This window comes from Gordionus sp. m RMFG-2023, chromosome 5, assembly GCF_954871325.1.
Source record: "Gordionus sp. m RMFG-2023 chromosome 5, tfGorSpeb1-WG-v2, whole genome shotgun sequence".
Taxonomy (NCBI): domain Eukaryota; kingdom Metazoa; phylum Nematomorpha; class Gordioida; order Chordodea; family Parachordodidae; genus Gordionus; species Gordionus sp. m RMFG-2023.
Genome location: NC_088779.1, coordinates 15,354,701 through 15,378,881, shown reverse-complemented (window position 1 = coordinate 15,378,881; position 24,181 = coordinate 15,354,701). Strand labels below are relative to the sequence as shown.

Sequence of the window (24,181 nt, the reverse complement as noted above, 5' to 3'; positions counted from 1 at the left end):
TATGGCTAGGGCAACTGGATTTAATGAAGAAAATCTTCTATACTTTTTTGATTTTTATATAAGTTTATTAAATGATTTGTTAAGTAAATGTTTTACATTTAATATTTATGAATATTAGATGAACATAAATTAGAATGTATGACAATTTACAACATGGAAACTGGACTTACCACAGTACAAACCCCATCCAAGATAATTGCACAAAAGGGGCAAAAACAGGTAGGATCTATGACTTCTACAGAAAGGGGTACCTTAATAAAATTAGTTCTAGCAGTAAATGCAATTGGCCATGCAATTCCTCCAATGTTTCTTTTTCCCAGGAAAAAATATTATGATTATTTTGTTAGAGGTGGTCCATCTGGCTCTATAGGGGTAACAAATGGTTCAGGATGGATGCAAGAGGAGGAGATTTTATTATTTTTTAGAAACATTTTTCTAAACACACTCGGTGTACTCCAATGTCCAAAGTTTTATTAAACCTTGACAATCATATATCACATCACTCCTATTCAGCTGCCAAATTTTGTATAGATACGGGAATAATTCTATTATCTTTGCCACCCCACTGCACCCATAAATTACAGCCTCTTGATAGGTCTGTTTTTGGGCCTCTCAAAAAATATTACAATAATGCGCTTGATTCCTGGATGTAGTCATCCAGGAAAATTATTAACAATTTATTATATTCCATCTGTTATTAAGGATGTCCTGCCTTTAGCAGCATCATCTATAAATATAGCTAATGGTTTTAAAGCATGTGGAATATATCCACTGAATCCAGATATATTCAAGAAAGAAAATTATATTGCCTCAGTTTATGGGAATTCTATATCTGAACTACCTATAAGCCCAGTATTAGATTCAAGCTCGGTATCTTTGGTATTAAAAGATATTCTAAATATTAATAGAACCTTAGATATATGTAATGATACTCCATCTACCTCTTATGCTCATTTAGATAATATTCCTGGTCCATCTAGCAATTTATTAATAACCTTGCCTTATCCAAAAAAAAAGAGTCAAGAGAGTGAAAAGAAAAGCAGAGATATTCATATCATCTCCATATAAAAAGAAATTAATCGAGAAAGAAAAGAAATTGATGGAAAAAGAAAATATTGCCAAGAAAAAAATAGTAAAAAAAATTATTCACAAAGATATTTGTATTTGTTGTAAGCTTGAATATATAAAACATCATAATGGCGAAGAGTGGTACCAATGCAGAATGTGCCACGGATGGGCACATGGTACATGTTCAAAATTTGATAAATTTTTTATATGTTTAAATTGTTTATTAAATTAACAGAAAATAAGTTTCAATTTTTATATATAATTAGCTATAATTTTATAAGTATTTAGTATTTTGAACAATGAAACAATAAAATTATTCTATACGTATCATTATTAATAAATAAAAATGCATTTCAATTTATTATAACCTATAAAAACCAAAGGTTTGGGAAGCCCCTTGAAGTGGTTTGCCTCACCCCGCTATTGGGGCTTGTTGGGCAAATTTTCGACTTTTACAAAAAATAAAATTTCAAAAAAATGATTATATTCTTGAAATTTTTTATAAGACACCTTTATAGAGTATAGTTTTAGGTATCTAATCATATATTGCTTTTATATTATCTAAAAAAAACCAAGAAGCTATAGACTTTTTTGTAAAAAATCAGTTCAACTAACCCCAGTCTCTACTTTACAGCACTTATAAAAATTTTTATTGTATGTAGAGAATTTTTTGAGATATTATGAAATTGATAACTTAAATTTTTTTTATCATATTTAATTTATAATGAATATATAATTATTTTTTCCCATTTTGGTCGTAATTACTTTTGACTCTACCTATAGGAGACAACAACTTTTGTTTTTTATAGCGCATTATAAGGAACATTACATAATTTATAGTACTTTATATTGTCATATAAATTATTTGTTAATATTTAGCAAGATCAATTAATCAAAATATCGGCTGAAAACGAAAAATTAAGTTAAATTTTTATGAAACTATACATAATTTATATATAAAGAAGAAGAAAATAAATTAATGCTAATTAAGGAGAAAGAAGCCTATATTAAAGTAAAAACGTTAAGTCAAAGAAATATGTTGGCAAATCAAGCTATGCTATATTTGAAAGTTATTAAAAATTATTTTTTTAAATAAATAAATTATAAAGGAACAAATAAAAGGGTTTACCGAAACCAAAAAACAAATCGCCTCACTGGAACAAGAAAATTTAAACTTAAAAAGGCACAATAAATATTGGGAAAAGTAATAATATTTAGAATAGGAATGATTTTAAACATTTGATTATATACAATTATTTTTGGGCATGGATGTTTTTTCAATTGTATTTAATTTTTTATTAGTCTGTCACCTACTTTCCATTTATAAACTCTGGTGATAGACCAAAAAATCAGTCATAATGTTTAGACATTGTATTTTTTATCTAACGAATTTGAAAGCTTTACTAATGTTAAGTTATGAGAGTAAATTTATAATTTAAGCCAAATTGGAGACTTTAATAAATGGGGTCAAATTAAATTAAAGGAAGATTTATTTGTATAAAGTTATGAGAGCAAATTTATAATCTAAGCCAAATTGGAGACTTTAATAAATGGGGTCAAATAAAATTAAAGGATTTATTTGCATTAAAAGCCAAGGTCATAAGTAAAGCCATTTTTTTTAAATTAAACGAATATTACTTCTCTTCAGGGGCAAAAAAGTAGTGGTCTTATGGGTAGAACCCTGTGGAGTACTTCTATTTGCCCGATCTTCAGCCAGGTCACTTTAAAATTCTATTATAGATAATTTTTATTTTTGAATAAATTTAACCAAAACGATAGGTTGAAATTTATATAAGTTGCAACTTGGGAAAAAACTAATATTAAATGTACACCTACAAAAATACAAAACATTTGCTTTATTCGTATTTATGAATAGAATTGTATTATTCATGTTCATACAAATGAATAAATTTTATTTAATTTGAAAACTAAATAAATTATTTAAAATAAAAAAAAATACATTATTGAAATTTTTAAAAACGAAAAAATGAATTATTTAAATTTTTGAAAATGATAAGATATGGGAAAAAACGTTAAAAAATAAAAAGTTCCGCAAGGAACATGGTAAATACTTAAGAATAATTTCAAATATTTAAAAGTTATTTCGAATATTTTTATATCATATAAATACTTTCGAATAATTCCATCGAAGAAATTATCAACAGACGATAGGTAATTCCATGACAAATTACTATTGATTCGGACGACCTTTTTAAAAATGGATGAAACTTAGTTCTTAAATAGATTGCATATTTTTTACAAATTCAAATTTTGATACCCTAGTTCAAATAAGTTATTCTAAGTTTGATGAGAACTTTATCCTTTTTTAATGAATTTCAAATAATCAAAATATTTTTGCTTAAAGTTATCTATCTTTTTATAACCCTTAAAATTTTCCATAAAAATATCTTTGGCATCCTATTTAGATAAACAAAAAAAATATTCTGAAAAATGCCCCATTTAAAACGATGAAACTCATGAAATGTGTTATTACTAGTATATTTATGTTAGTGCTGTAAACGTTACTACAAAAAGAAACGCGTTACCGTTACTCGTTACATCTAAATGAAACGCGTTACCGTTACTCGTTACCATTTAACAAAATGAACGCGCGTTACCGATTTTTCAAAAAAGTAACGGCCTACTCGTTACTTAAAAAAATTAAATGTTATATATATTGCAAAAAAATATTTACTTTTTTTCCGACAATATATTATAAAATAAAACTATACAAAAAGAACATATAAGATAAGATCTTTTTATAATAAAATTTTCATATATAATTATAATATGAATAAAATTATACAAAAATAATATATTATAAGATAACATCTTTATGTAAAAATTTTTTATTAATTTTTAACAACAATTGATTTTCAAAATTTTTATTAGATAAACATGAGCGCTTAGTACTTAACACAGCTTTCGCCGTGCTAAACACACGTTCAATTGGCACAGAGGATGGGAGAGTGGTGTTATATTTAATAAACAAAAATTTCAATTCGGGGAATTTATTAAAAATATTTAAGGAAATATCTTTATTTTGAAAAAAGCTTGAAAGATCATCTTCACAGAGATCTTCATTCATTTCCTCATCAAAAAATTTTTATCATTATCTGAAAATATTCTAGTGTGTGTGTTGGATAAAGGAATCAAGCCTGTTCTTTCTTTATCAATATCTTTTCTCAAACTGGAAATAAGTTCCAGCATTCTTCCTTTATTGACCTCTAATTTTATCCAGGGCCAATCCAATTTAAATAGTGGGTGAATTATTGCCGATAGTCAGAGTTGGGCAGGTCCTCCGTAAAAGAATCTAGATACAGATTCAGATTCTTTATAAAAAAATGAATCTTAGATACAGATACTAGTATCTTGTTCAAAATATCAAAAAGATACAAGATAAAAGATACTTGTATCTTTTACTAAATTAGAGTATCTTAAATACAAGATACTTTCAAATTATCATTACCAATTAAATTAGAATAGTTTATAAAATACAATTTTTATTATTTATTTGTGAAGAGTATTACACATATAATGAATATTTGCAATAATTAATAAAATATTTATTGATGAATTAATTATAATAACCAGGGATTTTATTATTAATTTTTGTCCATTAATAGTTTAAACAGGGAAGGGAGAGTAGTATATTTAATGGGAGTTGAAAATTTTCAAATAAGAAAAAAAATTAAATCAAATGATTTATTAGGATTTGAAAATATAGCTTATATTCGGAGTATATGGCTAAATGGCATCTCTAAAAAAAATAATACTAGTTTTATATTCTATCTTTAATAAGTATTTATCATTACTTGTTTGTGATATTTATGTATTTTTTAAATTAGTTTTATTTTCTAGTATGACTTATTAATTCTTGCATTTGTAATTTCATATATATAAATATCATTTAAATCTCTTTTCAAATTTTTTAATATATTTCTTGCAAAATCATTAATTATATATAAAAAATATGAAAATAATGTACAGCATTATATTATTTAATTATTAAATATATAACAATTTTCTTTAATGCATTTTAAATTGATTAAATTTTGTAGATAATTACTGTAATATAATTTTACTTATATCATAAATAAATAAAAGTAACTAATAAAGTTAAATTCTACCTTATTATAATTATTTTATTAAGAGCTTTTTAAAATTATCTAATATTATATATCAATTGTAGCTTAAATATTTCCTCTAATAAGAACTAGCTAAAATAATTAAATATAAAATATATTAGGGATGTTCCGATATTTTTTATCGAACCGATATTTCACACATTTTAAAATATCAATTATCGGTCAATATTATAAAATTTGATCGGATATAAAAATGGCCTCTTTAACAAAAATAAAATGTTATAAAATTTAAAAAAATAGTTATATCTAAAATAATTTATTTTTATAAATAAAATCGAAATCCATTTTTATGTATATTTTTTTAATAATAATATTTAATTAATAAACATTCTACCATATTGTTATTTTTTTGCGCATTCTGTTTATAAAAGTGTGCGATAATCTCTTCAGAATCTGTTTTTAGTGAAGCTGGTGACAGTTAATATCGCCGCAAGCTGACCTCTGATAAATTGGAAATATTGGAATTACTAAAAAGAAATCTTCACTATTAATGTTAAATATTATTTTAAATATTTATTTCAAATTTCATAATATAATTGTTATTAATTAAAATGTATATAGATTAATGTTATTACTTGTTATATAAAAGTGATTTAACAATAAAAATATTTTATATACTTTTGGAATTGCAGTTGAATTGAATATAAACTATAACTGATCATTATAATATATTTAAATGACATAAGTTATGGTATAGTTAAAATATAGTTGTTATACTAATAAAAAGTATATTAAAAATTAAAACCATTGGTATCTTTACAGAATACAAAATTAGATATGATATCGGATCGGTACGGCCGATATCAATTGAATATCGGATCGGATCGACCTCCAAAAAGTGGTACGGTACACCTCTAAAAATTATATATCCAAAATGATTTTAATTTGATAATGAACCATCATCTATAAAAAAATTTAATAACAATTATCTAAGAGGGACTTAAGTATAGATATTATTATGTTAATAATTATAAAATAAAAATGTATAAATTCATCATCATCATAGATGTGTTTGAATCTATTGAAAATATGATAGTCAAAATTTAAATTATAAGCAATATCTGAACTGTATACCTTTTATCTATGGCTTCCAGGATTGAATCAATAAGCGGCTTACAATAATGGTTATAGTGGGAGTGAGATATCCCAAATGCATATTTTCTTCACTCTCTAAAATAAAAAGAGCCGTAGCTATCGGTTCCATAACCTATAAAATCATATATATACATATCATATTTTAATTAACACTAACCATACCATATCTCTGTAATCCAGATTTGTCACAAGATTCATCTAATTTTTGGTAAATCACCTAATAAGACTATTTATTAATTTTACAGAGTTATGGTAACAATTCCATCTTGTTATAACAGGTTTAATAAAATATCTTCCCATATTTTCCTTAAAAATGGCTGCACAGTTAGAAGATTGCCCATATTTATTCCACAAAAGCTTACATTTAGAAAATGTAATTTTTGAAATGGTTTTATAATGGACAGAAGTGGTTGATATGAATTAAAACTCGGCTTAAATTATTAATATTAAGAATTAAAAAATAAAAAAAAATAAAAGTAATCTTATAAACAATAAAATATGTTTTTCTTTTTATTGATATTTTTTAAGAAAAAATATAAAGTAACGTTTTGCGTTTTCATTACTCAAAAAAAGAAACGCATTACCGTTACGGGTTACCTATAGATGAAGGTAACGAATGGCGTTACTTTTTTGACATAAAAATATTAATGGAGTAAGAATTTAAATTTTATTAAGTTTTTTTAATTTTAGGAATAAAAAATAAATTAGGACGTTTGAAACGATGAAACTCTTCAAATATGTTATTACAAATTTATTTAAATATTTAATTAAAAATATTAATGGAAAAAATAAAAATTTTAATTCTATTTTGTTTACAATTTTAGGAATAAAAAAATGAATTATAGAGGGCGCTATATTTAGATAATTGTAATATATTTTCTCTTTATTGGGGTATATAAAGTATTTTTTTTAAATTTCTAGTTCTTATAATAATTAGAAATATTAATAGTTATATATAATATAAAATGTAGGGCTGTGCCGATATTAAATTGGATCGGATCGGTACCGATTTAGCGTTTTCCAAAAATATCGGATTGGGCCAATACCTGTAAATATCCAGATCCGATCCTTTTACTAAAAATTCTATTCTTAAAACTTTTGAATAATGAAACTTTGAATTATTATTACATCATATTTATTATTTTTTTAATAAATAAATAAAAAAAAGATATTTAAAAAATAATAAATTTTTCCTAGTTTCAGTGAGTTTCTATTTTACATTAATAATATTTTCTAAATAATTTTTTTATACAATGCAAATGTTAATATTTTTTTAATTAGATTTTAAAAGTTTTTTTATAAAAATAGAAAGGAACATCCAAAGTTTTATTTATTTTTAATTTTTTTATACCAATTTTATTATTTATACTGGGGGTGTACTGATATCACTTTTTGGAGGCTGATCCGATATTCCCCATATTAAATTTCCGATTACCGATCCAATATCATATTTAATTTTGTATTCTGTAAAGATACCAATGGTTTTAATTTGTAATATACTTTTTATTAGTATAATATCTATAATTTAATTATACCATAACTTATGTCATTTAAATATATAGAATGATCATTCTATTGCAATTTTAAAAGTATATAAAATATTTTTATTGTTAAATCACTTTTATATAATAAGTAATAAACAAATATATTATGAAATTTGAATAAATATTTAATATTAATATATCGAAGATTTCTTTTAGAAATACCAAAATTTCCAATTTATTAGAAATCAAATTGCGGTGATGGTAACTGTCAATATCACCAGCTTCATTAAAAACAGATTCTGAAGAGATTATCGCACACTTTTATAAAGAGAATGCGCAAAAAAATAACAATATTGCAGAATATTTATTAATTAATTATTATTATATGCATTTCGATTTTATTTATAAAAATAAATGATTTTAGATATTTAAAAAATTTATAAGATCTTATTTTTGTCAAAGACGCCATTTTAGGATCGGCAAATTTTATAATATTAACCGATAACCGTTATTTTAAAATAGGTGAAATATCGGCCCGATCCGATAAAAATATCGGTACATCCCTAATTTATACTTTAACTAAAAGAATTATTTTAAATATGGTTTCTGAATTATGGAAATATTTTGATAGAGATAAAGAGAATTTTGCAAAATGCGTTATCTGCGGAATTCTATTGGGGAGGAATAATGAAAAATTCATTTAATACAACAAATATTCGGAAACATTTAAGGCGATTCCATCAAACAGAAATCGAAAAGCTAATACATAAAGAACGAGAAATATTAGAAAAAACAAATCAAATTTTTTAAAAAAGAGCCCTGAAAGTCAGCCAACAATATCAGCCATTCCTAATAAACTAATATTTATTCTGATCCTTTGCCTGAAAATCTAGAGGCTCTTATATTTATTTAAAAAAATCTAATATATTATTATTTTATATGTTAGATATTACAATTTTATAAACCAACATAAAATGGATATATTATTATATTTATTTTAATTATAATATAATTTTTTTTAAATTATAGTTGAAATAAAAAAATTAAATTAAACGCATAATTCTTTTGCATAAAAAATATTGATTTCTTAATTACATTTGGTTCAAAGAGGGCTGGTGAAAACTCAATATAAATATCGGATCGGTTTTTAACCAATATCGGATCGGATCAGTGAAAAATATGTGGATCGGCACAGCCCTAATAAAATGCATATTTTTATTTATAAAATAAATTGTAATTAAATTTAAAAAAACTCTTTCTATAAATGATTTATTAAAGTAAATAAAATTTGAATTCTTAATTTGTCCTATTATTTTTAATTAAATATATAAATATATTGTAATAAATTTTTAATGAGTTTCATCATTTCAAATTAAGACCTTAACAAAATAATATTTTTTTATTTTATCGGAAATATAATGGCACTAAAGATATTTTTAAAATATTTATATATAATATGTTTTTGACTATAATATTTTGAGTATTGAAATTCATTAAAAGAGGATAAGGCTCTCATCGAACTTTGAAGGTATTACGAATTGTATTAAATACGTACTCTATTTAACCGACATGCCATGTTTCATCTATTTTAAAAATAGTCGTCCGAAATCACTCTATTCCAATCGATTTGGAATTACCTTAATATTATTCTTGTACGATTCAAATTTTCTATTGGACTAATATTGTTATTCGTATTCGTAAAAAAGAATCGACTTGGACATTGAATAACAAATATTTTATCTTTGGTATAATTACATGTGGAGCTCAATGATATATTCCACATATTATACATGTAAAATTCAACTTGTTGCCCTTATAAAATTAGAAATATTTGTTACATATATAAAATCAGAAAATATAAAATATTGCAAATAAGATTGTAACTATTTCTAGGGATTCCCATCTAAAAAAGGAAAAGTCTTAATCAAAAAAGGAAAAGTGTCAAACAATTAAGGAAAAGGTCCAATCAAAAAATGGAGAAGTTCCAATCTAAAGGAAAAGTGTTAATCAAATAAGGAAAAATTCTAAAGCCTTAATAAAAGTATCAGTCAAAAAAGTAAAATTCTCCCAAAAAATTACAATTTTTTTTTTTTCATTTATCCTTCTTATTTTTTTTTCTTTTTTTGCCATCTCTAGTCATTTTAATTCTTATTTTTCTTCTCATTTTTGATCATTTATTTTATCATTTTTAAAATAATTTATTTCCGTCATTTTTCTTAACCCTTATTTTATGTCATTTTTGACAATTATCTTTTCTCTATTTTTCATCCTACATAACAATTTTTTAACTTTTTAGCTACAAAATATTATTACCTCAATTCTATAAAGATTATTAGGGTAATTAGGTCCTTCATCTGAATATATTCTTTTTTGTTAGTTTAATTTTGTGACATAGAAAAATCAGGATGAATTGGGTAAATGTTATATTCATAGAATATTATAATAATTAATAAGCTCAGAGTACACTGTGAATTTTATATATTTTGAATTTAAAATTGATGGAAAATTTCAAGTTTATTGATATATTTTATCCGCCCCTTTGCCCATAATTTTTTAATATTTAATTTAGCTTATTTTATAAAAATTACAGATCCTTTGAAATTATGAAAATATCGCCAACAAAACTAAAAAAGGAATTTGATAATCATTTTAATACTATCCCTATTGAAATGGACTTAATCTCAAACTATCATGTTGCTAACATTGCCCTTATTGAAAAAATTATTAGATTGAATAGAAATCAAGATGAAAAGGTAAAATTTTAGGGTAATATTTCAATTTCAGCAAACCATTTATCGCTAATGATTATTATATTGAAACTATTTTTGCGAACCACATTAGCAAATACTATTCCTATAAGACAATATCGGGTCATCAAATAAATCACTTTATAACCCGAACATCTCATATTTTGTTAAATTTGTTATATAAGTTAATGAAGTGTTGTAATTGACGAATCCAAAATATTAGCCTCTTTAGATCCGGAGATATAGAATCTCAAAGTGGCTCTGCTACTCATTTTTCGTAAAATATGATTTTTTAAAATTGGGATAACTTTACTATTAGATACACTATATATATGGTAAATTCCATATCAAATCAACAAAAAAAGTCGATTTTCAACCCGACCTCCTTCAATTTTCATTAAATTTTGTATACTGGTAGTATATACTAAAACTAAGAAAAAAAATGAAATTTTACCTTCCAACACTGTTTACCCGCTAAGATATGGCCGTTTAAAGCCCGGATAAATGGTATATTTTTGACAAAATGCACCTCATTTAATTTCAAATATCTCGAGTAATAATTAAGTAAGAAAATAATTTAAATTTTATTTTGTAGCTTAATAAAAGTTCTTTAAAATGACATAAAAATAAATATGATGGACATTTTATTAATATCGAAAACCTGATGTATAAAACTTCTGTAGATATTTATCACACTGCTTTATATTTGTACAAAATCCTAGACTGGGATGAACATGGGTTTAGGAATTACCACTCCTTATATGCCTAAAATTGAACAAATTTAACATTAATATCATCATATTTTAATTTAATGAATAGTTATGAAATAATGTTAATTTAAAAATTATGTCTAAATGATAGGCCCTTACTTTTTTTTTATCTTTATCAAAATTTTTGAGAAGTGGCTGGAATAATCAGCTTTGTTTAACACTTTAATTACATTTTGTCTAGAAGTTACTTGATAAAATAATTCTAAACATATTTATAACTTTTTTGCCTCAAATTGCATTACATATAATACAATTAAAAATTAAAATATATCATATTAAAATCATCCAAGGAATATTAATAAATTATGACTTTTTTCGTCTAGGGGGAATAAAAGCTTGGAACTTTGCGTTCCAGAAATTCTCTTTGCTCTCAAAAAACTGCTTTCAAGATGACTTTCTATGTTCATATATTCATTATTGCTCACAAACATATAATTTACCCCTTTGATATTATTTCTTGCATAGTTAAATAAATCTATTGTTGTCAATATCGGTTTTCAAAAGCTCTTTTCATTCCTAGAACTCAAAGAATTTATGCAATTTATCATGTTAGCTTATCACAAATAATTACGAAAAAATATTCCAGTGCTGTTTAATCAAACCATACCACATTCAAAATTGAATAGGCGAAATATCAACCAATGATAAAAGTATAAAGCAAAATAGAAGATTTTTCTACGGATAACAGCAATGCAATATTTAGTGATATCCATTAAATTTAAGGAAATCAATATAACTAATCATCAATACTATAAGTAATTTTACTATTAATTCAATAAATATTGTCGAATAAATATAAACTTCGACTGACATATTTTACCAAAATTAGCTTTTTATCTATTTTAAATTCCTTGCGCTATCTACGGGATTTTTCTAAAATAATTGTAGTCAATAAATATTATATTAATATCAAAAAATGTAGATTGACTTATATAAAGTTTTTAAGCAATTTAAAATTATTAACGACATCTAGTGATAATTTTATTTTAAACATTTTTCCTACTTAACTTTTATTTACCACTCTGAAAATTTTTATATGAATAGTTCTTGGTACTCTTTACAAAATATCTAAAATTTTGGAAAAAATTTATATCTTAAGAAATTAATTACAAATTTTTAACCGCAATTTAAAAAATTATATTATTTAAAAATTAATTTTATTTAAAATACGTGCAAGAGTTTATTTAGGTCAAAATGAGTCATAATATATAATGCATCTAGTATTAAGGTTATCCCAATTTTAAAGAGCCACTTCTTTGAAACCCTACTGTTCTAGTAAAGTTAAAGGTCTAATATTTTGGATTCGACAATTACAACACTTCACTAACTTATATGCCAAATTTTTTCAAAATCTGAGATGATCAGGTTGTAAGGTGATTTTTTTTGCGAAACCTTTATTGCCAACTCTTTGGATCTAATATACAACAGCGAAATTTTTATAAAGAAACCATATCGCGAAAATGCTCCGCGAACCATATATCGCGATAATGACTAATAGTGACTTTTATTTTAAATCACTCATATGTAGGACCATATTAATTTAAATATTTCATAAAAATAGTTTGAAAATCGATTTAAAATATAGTTTTTATATTTTTATATATAATAATTCTCGAGCTTAAAGATTGGTTTAGAATTTATTATAGCTATATACTTATTAATGCTACCCTGTCCTTCCTTTAAGTCTATTTTATATGAATCTCACTTAAGAAACCAGGCTTTAAGAATATATTAAACATCTGAGCTACGCCAACATCTATCACCTGATTAGTTATTAATTTTTCAATTTTGCAAGTCACTAACCAAAAACTAGTTATATAAATATAAAACGTCACGCCGATTCAAAATCAATTATATCTAGACCTGATCAACAGCCTTATCGGCGGCTGCGTTTATTTTTTTAAAACGATCGGATGGCGGCGGCGAATCGATTTAGACGTCACACAATAATCAACGGTGGCGTTAAATTTTTTAAATTAAAATTATAAATTTATTGGAAACACTTTTAAAATAAAATTTGTGTTTTATTACACAAATTTCGAATTAAATTATAACTATAATTTAACTGTTTTATTTATTTATACATTATCATTGTATAAATATTATTTTATTTAGACCAATAGGACATAATGATGATCTTTTGGAGTTCAGAGTGAGCCAAGCTACGGAAAATACAGGCTCGTTGGGGTGCTCATAGCTGGATAACACAGGACATTTCTAGATAATATATAGAAATTTTAAGAAGATCCAATGCTCTTATCTTCCAAAAATCGAAGACATCTTTTATCTCTAATTAAAAGGCTCAAATAATGAATTATACTCTTTTTTAGACTAGTTAAATAGTCTCGTTATTCCAGATTCTTGTGATGAATTTTTGGTAGCTAATCTTAAGATAATCGAATTCCCGAGCAAATTCTGCCGCGGTTTCACATTCGGTTAATTCGTCAGTGAAGGCGACAGTGAGGTAGAATGTTGACATAAAAATTACACCGATGTAATATTTTTTTCCATTAAATATTCATTTCCTATGTTTATAGATTGAAAACGAGGATCCAATGTACTCCTAACACCTAAGTAACAAAATAAAACAAGGAGAAATGAAGAATTAAAATTAACTATATTTTAAAATACTACCAGAAGATCGGTTATTGGAAATCTTTAATTAAACTTATTAAGCATATTTTATTTATAGGATGCTATGGGAGGGATATCATATTGTTTATTAAAGGATTTTTAATTTTCACTACGATATAAAAAGGATAAATTTATAGTACATCCTATAAGGGCGGATAAAAATTCAACAATTTTTGAAGGTTTTAAGGAAATATGTAATTTGAGATCCGGTTTCTCCATTCTATTATAGAATATATTTTTGTTAATTGTCACTCACTTTCTAGAATTATTAAAATACTATATCAACGTGTGGAAACATTTAATTTTAAGGTTTTATGTTTTTTTCTAATATATTTTTGATTTGCACATCGTCATCAAACACAAAATGATCTTCGTAAAAAGGATCATTATCATTTAAAACTAAAATATCCAATTTGATTGATATCGATTATAAGTATTTATTTTCGATATCGATTATATCTTCAAAATCCGCTGCTTTGAATCTTAAGGCAACTATAATTTCTCTCACTTTTTAATGAGATTTTCTATTTTATTCATTTTTTTATTCCATTTACTTATTGTCACTAGATTATATAATCCGTGCCACAAACATGTATGCGTGCACCCCTTAGCCATTTGAATTTTCTTAAACCCGAAATTGAATTCATTTTCAACTTTATCTATCTCGGAAGGAATAGTTTCGGCGATATGTTTGAGTGATATGATGCTTAGCCATTATATAAAATGCGATATTAAAATTATTATATTCCATGAAATGTAAGGGTAATATAATTTCGCCGTCTATATTTTTCGGTCCACATATGAAAAGTTATATCACAAAATAAATCGCATTTTATAATAAGTTAAAATATATTTAATATTATCTTTCGTATTCATAAAAAGTACATAAAATAAATATTATTTTTAATAATAAAAAATATTTATCACGCCGCTCCATCGGCGGCGTCGTTTTGGAACGGCGGCGCACAGATCTAATTAGAGCAAGGGTTTTATGATTTTGCCATCTTTATTGATATTAATTTATCTTTCCTATTTATTTAGATGAAGTAAATATCTTTTCAAAAAATTTGATAAGAATCTGAATCCAATATTAAGATGAAGTTTTCCAAACTTTTGAAAGCATTAATTTGAAGCTTTAGCCAATATGTAATGCATAATTATTATATATTTTATTTTTCTGCTTTAATCCGTTTAGTATAAAATATAAATAAAAGGTTATAAGCAAAATAAAGAAATTTCCCTGATTGACATTAAAATTTACGATAGAACGAAAAACACAGAAGCAGTGAGGATTTTTACAAAATATTTTTGGATGTATCCTAATCTCACCTTTCTCATATTTCCACGATTATTGTTTCTAAAATAATTCCTCATTTCCTTACTAATTATAAATTTAAATTTATAAACGTTCATATTCCTAACCCGCAGTTGTTTGTCGTTATATTTTTATAAGCAACATTACAGTAATAATATGATTTGTTGTAACACATTTCTATATGTTTAAAAACATTCTTATATAGTTTTAGTGTTGAAAACATTTTGATATAAATTTTAAAAAAATATTAATATTTTTAAGTCTATATAAATCAGGATATTAGGTTGTGTCCAAATCTTTTAGGTAGACTAATCTTAAAATTATAAAGTATTGAAAAGTTTTTTATGTTTTAGACACAAAATTAAAAAGGAAGATGCTAATTTAATTTATATTGTTTTATTTAAAATAAATTAATAAATTTGTTTTAGCCATTGAAATAGTTCAAACATTTTTTTTTTAAATATCTAGAAACCTCATATGCTGATCTTTCTCTCGTTTTGATTGATATTTCTTTTATATATTTATTATTCTTTTCCTATTTTCGCATGTCAATTCATTGGATTCTTATTGGGGTATTGTGTATTCGTCATCAACTCCAATTATCCCCTTTTTATATTTCACATTCTCCATTTAGCTTTATTTATGGCTATATTATATTATTCTTTATACATTCGAGACTTATTTTTAGTAAAACTTTCCAATATTGAACGTCTTTCTGGTTAAATTTGTAGTTTTTCATTTGTGCTCAAATGGATTTATCTTTTATACCATATTAATTATTCTTCGGCTATTCTCGCTTTTCAATTCATCCGATTCTGATTGGATATTGGAAATATTCTGCATTCGTTTTTTTCTATAGGTTGCTTATAACCCTGCTTATTTCGTACTAGCCTTTCTTGCTTTAATTATCGCAATATTAAATTATTTTTCATCTATTCGAGCGTTATTTATATACTAATAACAACGAATGTTGTGTATCTTTAGTTAAATTTAGTGTTATTAATTCGTGCCTTGTTGGATACATCAACATTTTATTTATCTATCTCTATTCCTTCTTTTTTAATGATATATTTAGCAGATTTACCTTTCACATTCGCTTTTCATTTTGTTTTAATTATCGCGTTATTTTATAATATTTTATTTTTAATCCTTTCTCGCTATATTGAATACGCGTCATTTTTTTATTTTTATTCATTCGCTCTCAGTTGACTTGAACCCTTTTTTGTTGTATCACCACCGGGGTCATTACATTCGCTGCTCCTCCCTCGATTTTTTAACGTTATTGTTTAAAATATTTACATATTACTGCATCCATTATTGCCCCTTATCTTCAAGAAAACATGAGCAAAGAGGATAAAAAAAATAATACCTATACAACTTTTTAACTTAAATTTATTTATACTATTAAATTTAGTCAATATTTAGATGGGCTGATAAAAATAAAAATTGCTGTTTTATATTTTTTGTTTTTGAATATCAAAAATCACATTTATGCAGCTGTCAAAAAGTCATAGTATATAATAAATTCCTAAAAACCGATCCGTCATAATCCATAATGGGACTCTATAAGGGTCATTCCATATCAAATCAGTCACTTTACAACCCGACCATCTCAGATTTTGCTGAAATTTGGTATATATGTTAATAAAGTGTTGTAATTGACGAATCCAAAATATTTGCCCCTTAACTATACTAGAACCGGAGATATAGGGTCTCAAAGTAGCTCTGCGAGGTCATTTTTCGAAAAAAATGATTTTTTAAATCGGGATAACTTTAATATTAAATGTAGTATATTTATCTATCATGGCTCATTTTATAGCCCTAAGTAAACTCTTTCACATATTTTAAATGGAATTAATTTTTAATTTATAAATTTTTTTTAAATTGAGGTCAAAAATTTGTAATTAATTTTTTTAAATGTTAGTATAAGTTTTTTTTTCCCAATTTTCAGATATTTTGTAAAGAATATCAAGAACTGTTCATATAAAAATTTTCAAAGTCGTAAAAATTTTTTTTAAAAAAAACCGCTAGATGGCGTTAATAATTTTAAATAGCTTAAAATTTAATTTTTGAAAATACAAGTCAATCTACCTTTTATTTATCCTGTAATATAATATTTGTTAAATAAAATCGCATTTTGGCACAAAAATAAAATTTCCGCTAGATAGCTCAAGTATTCTAAAATGGATAAATATTCTTTAAATTAATTATCGATTTTTCGATTTATTTTCCAAATAAATTTATCAATTCCAGTTGTCTATTTTTACAAGAATTTTATCTATTTTTAAAATTAATTAATACTATTTAAATTTGAATATCATGATTTGTAAAAATCCTTTTAATATAAAAAAGCATTTATCAAAGAAGGGACTCCGTAAGGTATGTCCATGGATGTCTGAATTTTCTGATATCAACATTGGAGATTATATCTGTGTTGCGTGCCGCTTAACTTTATATAAATATAAAAAGGAGGATATTCCAATTTACGAGGAATACAACATCCCTTCAACTTCAAATGAATTTTTAAATACTACCATAGAAGCAGAAAATGATGATAACCCACAACTCTCTTCATCTCTCTTCGAATCCTTAAATTCTACATTATTAGATATTGGACAATCTCCAATTAAAAAAAGAGATTAAAAGAAAATATATATCCTAAGCAAAAGCTTGCAAGAATTTCAAAGGGAATAGGCGAAATTCTTCAACCAGCTATGGAAATAAATAATATCAACGATTTGATAATTCAAAATATGAAAAATAGTTACCCTTTCTTATCTAAATTAAATTAATAAATATTATAGAATAAATAAAAATATCTACTGACATATTTCACAAAAATGAGGTTTTTATCTATTTTAGAATACTTGCGCTATCTAGCGGAATTTTTATTTTGTGCTAAAATGCGATTTTATTTAACAAATATTATATTATAGAATATAAATAAAAGGTATATTGACTTATATTTTCAAATTAAATTTTAAGCTATTTAAAATTATTAACACCATCTAGCGGTTTTTTTATTTTTTGGTTTTTTTCCACTTAATTCTTTTTTTGCCACTCTGAAAATTTTTATATAAACAGTCCTTGATACTCTTTACAAAATATCTGAAAATTGGAAAAAAAAATTTATACTAGCATTTAAAAAAATTAATTACAAATTTTTGACCGCAATTTAAAAAAAATTTATAAATTAAAAATTAATTCCATTTAAAATATGTGGAAGTTTACTTAGGGCTATAAAATGAGCCATGATAGATAAATATACTACATTTAAAGTTATCTCAATTTTAAAAAATTATTTTTTTAGAAAAATGACCTCGCAGAGCTACTTTGAGACCCTATATCTCCGGTTCTAGTAGAGTTAAGGAGCTAATATTTTGGATTCATCAATTATAACACTTCATTAACTTATATACCAAATTTCAGCAAAATCTGAGATGTTCGGGTTGTAAAGTGATTGATTTGATATGGAATGACCCATAATAACATGGAAATAATATGTTAATTTAAAAATAAATATGATATATAGTTCTTTGCAACTAAATTATAACAAATACCAGTGGACTGAATCATTTTAACCTAATTAGTTAAGATTATCGGGATGCATTTTATCAAGCAAAATAACTTATAAAGCTGGTTAGCTTTAGAAATAATTATGTGTAATATTATAATTAAATAATTAAATTTAATGTTTTAATAATTTAAATAAAATTATGGTTACTTAATTAAATGATCAAATCATGTAGTGGATAATATTTTTATTTATAGTTTGATCTTCTGACCTATATTTAGATAAATACAGAATGATGTTATTTGCAGGAATCCGAACCATTTAATATCGGTTTAGGTTAGGACAAAATAATGGTTCACATTCGGGTAGTAAAAAATAATATGTAAAAAAATTGATTCGATTATTTTCACAGGCTCTTTTATTAGAATTATGTAAATTGAAACACATCTTTTAAAATTAGTCCCTATTCTCAAAAAAATTATATTAAGTCATATATTAAAATATCAATATTCTCTTTTGTCAAATTATATTTATAAGGAAAAGTAATAAATTTTTTGGTTTATGGTTATTTGTCACTTTTTAACAATATTTCTTGATTAATTTGAGACTAATTAAATAAAAATCAGGTCTACCCAGGATTTTGAAAGCTCCTTGCAACTATTCCCCCAGAATAGCAAAATGAGTCCAACGGGCCTATTCAAAAACGAATATTATTCGAATTGTTTAAATGAATTGAATAATATAAAATAATTCATATAAAATATTGACAGATTTTTTTATTTAAAAATCTAACAAAACAAATTATCATAATTGCGATAAGATTCTTTTTCTTTATCATTGATATGGTCCCACATTCGTGGGGTTTGTTTTGATAAGTTTCTTCCATCTTGATCGAGTAAGGGCCATGTCCGGATTTATCTTCTTAATCATCATAACTTTGTCTTCTTTTCCACGTAACACGAGGTCGTCCTCTTCCCCGGCACCTCCATGTCCAATACTTTTCGATTTACATCATTCGTCTCCCTTAGTATATGACCATACCACCTTAACCGATTTTCGTTTATCAAGTCCGCCATAGGTTGAATACCCATTTTTTCTTTGTCGAGTTTAGTATACCCCCACCGTATCATTCTCATCGTGGCTTGTAATAACTTTTCTTCCGTTGCGATAAGATTATTAATAAAATTAAAATGCATACATTTAAGATATAATCTCTAGCCAATTTTTAATGTAGAAGTTTTTCTTGTTGTTTCTGCAATTTTTGACAGCAGATTAGTTCCAACTTAGAAATCATTTCACAAGCAGTTGTTGTTAAACCTCACCTTCCAGATTGATAAGTTATTAATATAAATGACAGATAATTAAAATATATTATTTATTTTATTTGAGTCAAATAATTGGTATTCGAATAAATGAATATTTTACTATTATTCGTTACTATCTTATTCAATTCTCCTATTCATTTTTGAATAGGCCTAATTCTAACCTTGTCACATAAATTTATTCATTCCCTTAAGTTTTAAATAAACTTTTTAATGTTCTATATGATTGATCATTCTATTTTTTTAGGTTGACATTTTAAATAATAAGATAAAAAAGTTGAAAAGGCTAGTAAATATTCAGAAAACACCATGCTCATCCGATATTAATCAACAAATGGCTCGAAATAATCAATCCCCTAAATTTATACTTTCAAAAATTAAATCAACAGAAAATTATCAACCAGATTTAAAAAATAAACTTCAACAATTCGCCAAACCTAATCATGAAAATATGTGTTCTGTCATATATAATGATAATATTGATTTAGTAAATGAAAGACAAAATATGAATAAAGAAAATATACCTTTTCTTATGATTTCAAATTCAAGAAAGACGGTTAAAATGGATAAAAAATATTTTTATAGATCGAACAGTTTTAATTCTACATTTGGATTTCCACAAAAGTTATAATGGAATGCTACATATATTTAATATATTTTTTATTTTATGTAGTAAGTTGAAAATTATAAATTTAATAAAAGAAAAATTATATTGTCTATATTGGTAATGATACGTTATAAATAGATGTTTTAGAAATAGTTAGATAGTCATAATAATTTTTTATTCACCCTCTTTACATATCCAGTAGCGAACGGACCATAAAATTATGTAGGAATTTTGCCCACGACACAGTGTGATGTCAATATTTAAGGCTGCCTGAATAAAAAAAAGCCGATCAGAAATTTTTCATCAGTTAATTTGCAAAGATTTTTATCTTAACTTATTTTATTCATATTTTTACATTAAAAATTATTTTTAATTATATTTCTTTTTAGCAGACAAAATTAAATCTCATTAATTGTTATGCTTTCTTAAAGCTTTTTTGAGAATTTGTTTATATCAATTTTTTTGATTTTATCAAATTAAATAAATTGATATAAAATGTTCATGCAAAGCGAAATATATTACCAAAAAGAAAATATATATTTAAATATAACGCTATAATTCCAATTTAAAAAATCTAATTGTTATCAAAATTATTGATCTTATTGTTTTCCTTATTAATATCAAAGTAATTATAATTTTTTTAAATTAATATTCAAATATATATAGTTTAATAAGTATATAAAAATATAATAAAAAAATATTGAATTTTTGGAAGAAAAAAAATATAATATTAGTAAATCATAATTATATAAAGTCATTAATTCTTGCTATCTTTTATTGATTGTAACCCAAGTTCCTTTTAGCATTAACATTATAATTGGGAGCAAAATAGCCCAATTCTATCCTATTCCTTTTTTCAATCTGTAATTTCATTTTTATATATTTCTATCATTTTCTCCTATTTATTCTATCTTCTTATTTTTGATTAATCTAATAATAAAAAATAGAGAATGAAAGAAAAGTGGCAAGGAAAACAAAGAAAAGGAGAAGAGAAGCCTTCTTTTCAAAAGAAGAGAAAAAAATTATAAGAAAAGATGATAAAAATACATTAAAAATGACCTAAAGATATGCAGAAAGTAAGAAAGAAAATTAAAAATAAACGAAGATTTAAGGAATATGATTTATTCCTTTTTTGAATGAGAATTGTTTTTCGATTGAACCTTTTCTCGTGGAACTAAATTAAAAATAAACAAGGATTTACAATAAATGATAAGGAACCCTTTTTTTTGATTGGACCTTTTCCTGTATTTAGTATTTTTCCTTTTTGATCGAATCTTTTACGATTGACACTTCCTTTTTTGAATGGGAAACTATATGCTATATTCGCATACGAGACATTTTGATGAAATAGATATCAAAGGTATTTTTAAGACCTAGAGAAAATTTTTTAATTTAAGAATTATCCAGTGTCAAATTGCGACATTAATTGAATTCGCTTGTAATAGTAGAGTTAAATAAAAATGCCTACTATACAGAGTTGTTAAAGTAACGAGATACTTTTAGCCAGCTATCTTTTTTGGTAGCTATAGCTAATGGTTACTTTTTTTGTAATTATTTAATTTTTTAGCCCGCTACTTTTTTTAAGGTAAGTATAAACATGAAAATTTAAATATATTCTCATAATTAATTAAAAAATTATTATTATTTTGAAAGTGATTCAGACAATGATATTAATGAAATGGAAGATACTAGAGAAGAAAATGTTCTTAATAGCTATAATACAAATTTCCCATTCCCTAGATTTGAAATTTTTTTTTAAATAAATATAAAAACTAAAACTGGCTTCAAATTTATTTGTTAATGTAAAAAAAAATATTTCCTCAAATCAAACCAGTTATAACCTCAAAAAACACCAAAAGGTAAATTGTCATTTTTACATTCTAATATATTATAAGACTTTTCATACCAATAGCTTTAAGGAAATGGAGAAACATTTAAATAATTTTGGTATAGGCGCCTCTACATCCAAAAAGACTGATTCAATTCAAACCAAATTAATTTAATCCAAATGCCAATATTCTCAAAATTGGCTGTTAAAGTTATCAGCCAATGTCCTTGGTTTATAATCCATCATTTACCGTGGTGATTAAAACTATCCAATAATTTTATATCGCCAGACACTAATGAATAAAATAGCAGATAACTTTAAAGTGATGAAAGATGCTCTAGTGGAGTTATCCGAGATATCATATATATGTACCACGGCAGATAGTTGGACACAACACTAGGTAAAAACTTATAAAATGCAACAAATTACCATAAATATATATTTTTATTACATGGATTTTTTAATAATCAAAACTAACTATATTATCTAATATAATCTCCATAATCAAAACATGATCGTTTTCGTATCTTCCTAATGTATTTAAAATTTAAGGAGACTATAGTGTGATGTTATTTTTTTGCTCTTTACGAGAGTCCAACCACAAACCTCCTGTTTCATAGACGTATGTTTTAAGCATGCACCAACTTGAATATAATTAAATTTAAAATATTAATTATATATATATTAATTAATAGCTGATATTTTTAAAATTTTGCCGTTTATTACCATACTAGCTGACGGGTTGAAGGGTAATTATTTAGTTTGTTTGTATGGTACTAAATATACATTATTAATAAATTTTATACAAATATTAAAATTTAGGAGAAAAAGAGGTAAAATTGTTGCAATGTATACCGTGAGAATGTATTAGAAATATCTAAATTTAAATTTGTGATGGAAATCATATTGGATAAAATTTAAAATAGAGAAGCTTTAAGATTTTTGAATTTTAAATATGGGTTATACAATTAGCCTGAAATTTTTTTTTGCAGACATAGCCAGGCCTGATCAAAAAACCAAGTCCCATGCAACTTTCATAAAATTTTGCCATTTATTTTTATTGTAATTTAATAAAAATGTCTTAAATTTAATTTTATATTTAGAATAAAATTTAGATTTGTGATAGAAATCATATTTGGTAAAATATAAAATAGAAATTCATGAAAATTTTTTAATTTTAAATATGGGCTAGACATTGGCCTGAAAATGTTTTTTTTGCAGAAATCGCCAGGTCTGATTAAAAACCAAGCCCATACAACTTTCATAAAATTTTGCCATTTATTTCTATTGTAGTTTAATAACAATGTCTTTTAAATTTAATTTTATATTCCATTTATTTCTATTGTAATTTAATAACAATATCTTAAATTTAATTTTATATTTAGAATAAAATTTAAATTTGTGATAGAAATCATATTGGGTAACATTTAAAATAGATATGCTTAAGTTTTGGCATAAAAGTAAGGGCAATTACTATTACCATTAGTTCAATGGTGACAGTTCCATCAATATGCAAAGCTCTTAGCCCTTTATGCAACATGGCAAGATTTCCAAAAATAATAATTTCATAAATTTAATTCCCATCATATGGGTGGTGTAAATCATAGAGTTAAGATATTGTCAAAATAGAATAAATATATGTAAAAAAA

General features: G+C 24.5%; 1 protein-coding gene across 1 annotated transcript in view; it reads left to right on the top strand.

Annotated features, from left to right (window-relative positions):
• Nucleotides 1-20,728, top strand: part of LOC135930201 (E3 ubiquitin-protein ligase TRIM21-like) — a 34,708-nt gene extending 13,980 nt beyond the window's left edge. Inside the window, exons 5-9 of the mRNA XM_065466982.1 lie at nt 1,948-1,990; nt 2,031-2,137; nt 2,178-2,272; nt 10,386-10,548; nt 20,345-20,728. Coding sequence (XP_065323054.1) covers nt 1,948-1,990; nt 2,031-2,137; nt 2,178-2,272; nt 10,386-10,548; nt 20,345-20,728 — 792 coding nt within the window. The remainder of the gene's footprint in view (nt 1-1,947; nt 1,991-2,030; nt 2,138-2,177; nt 2,273-10,385; nt 10,549-20,344) is intronic.
• Nucleotides 20,729-24,181: the final 3,453 nt, after the last annotated feature.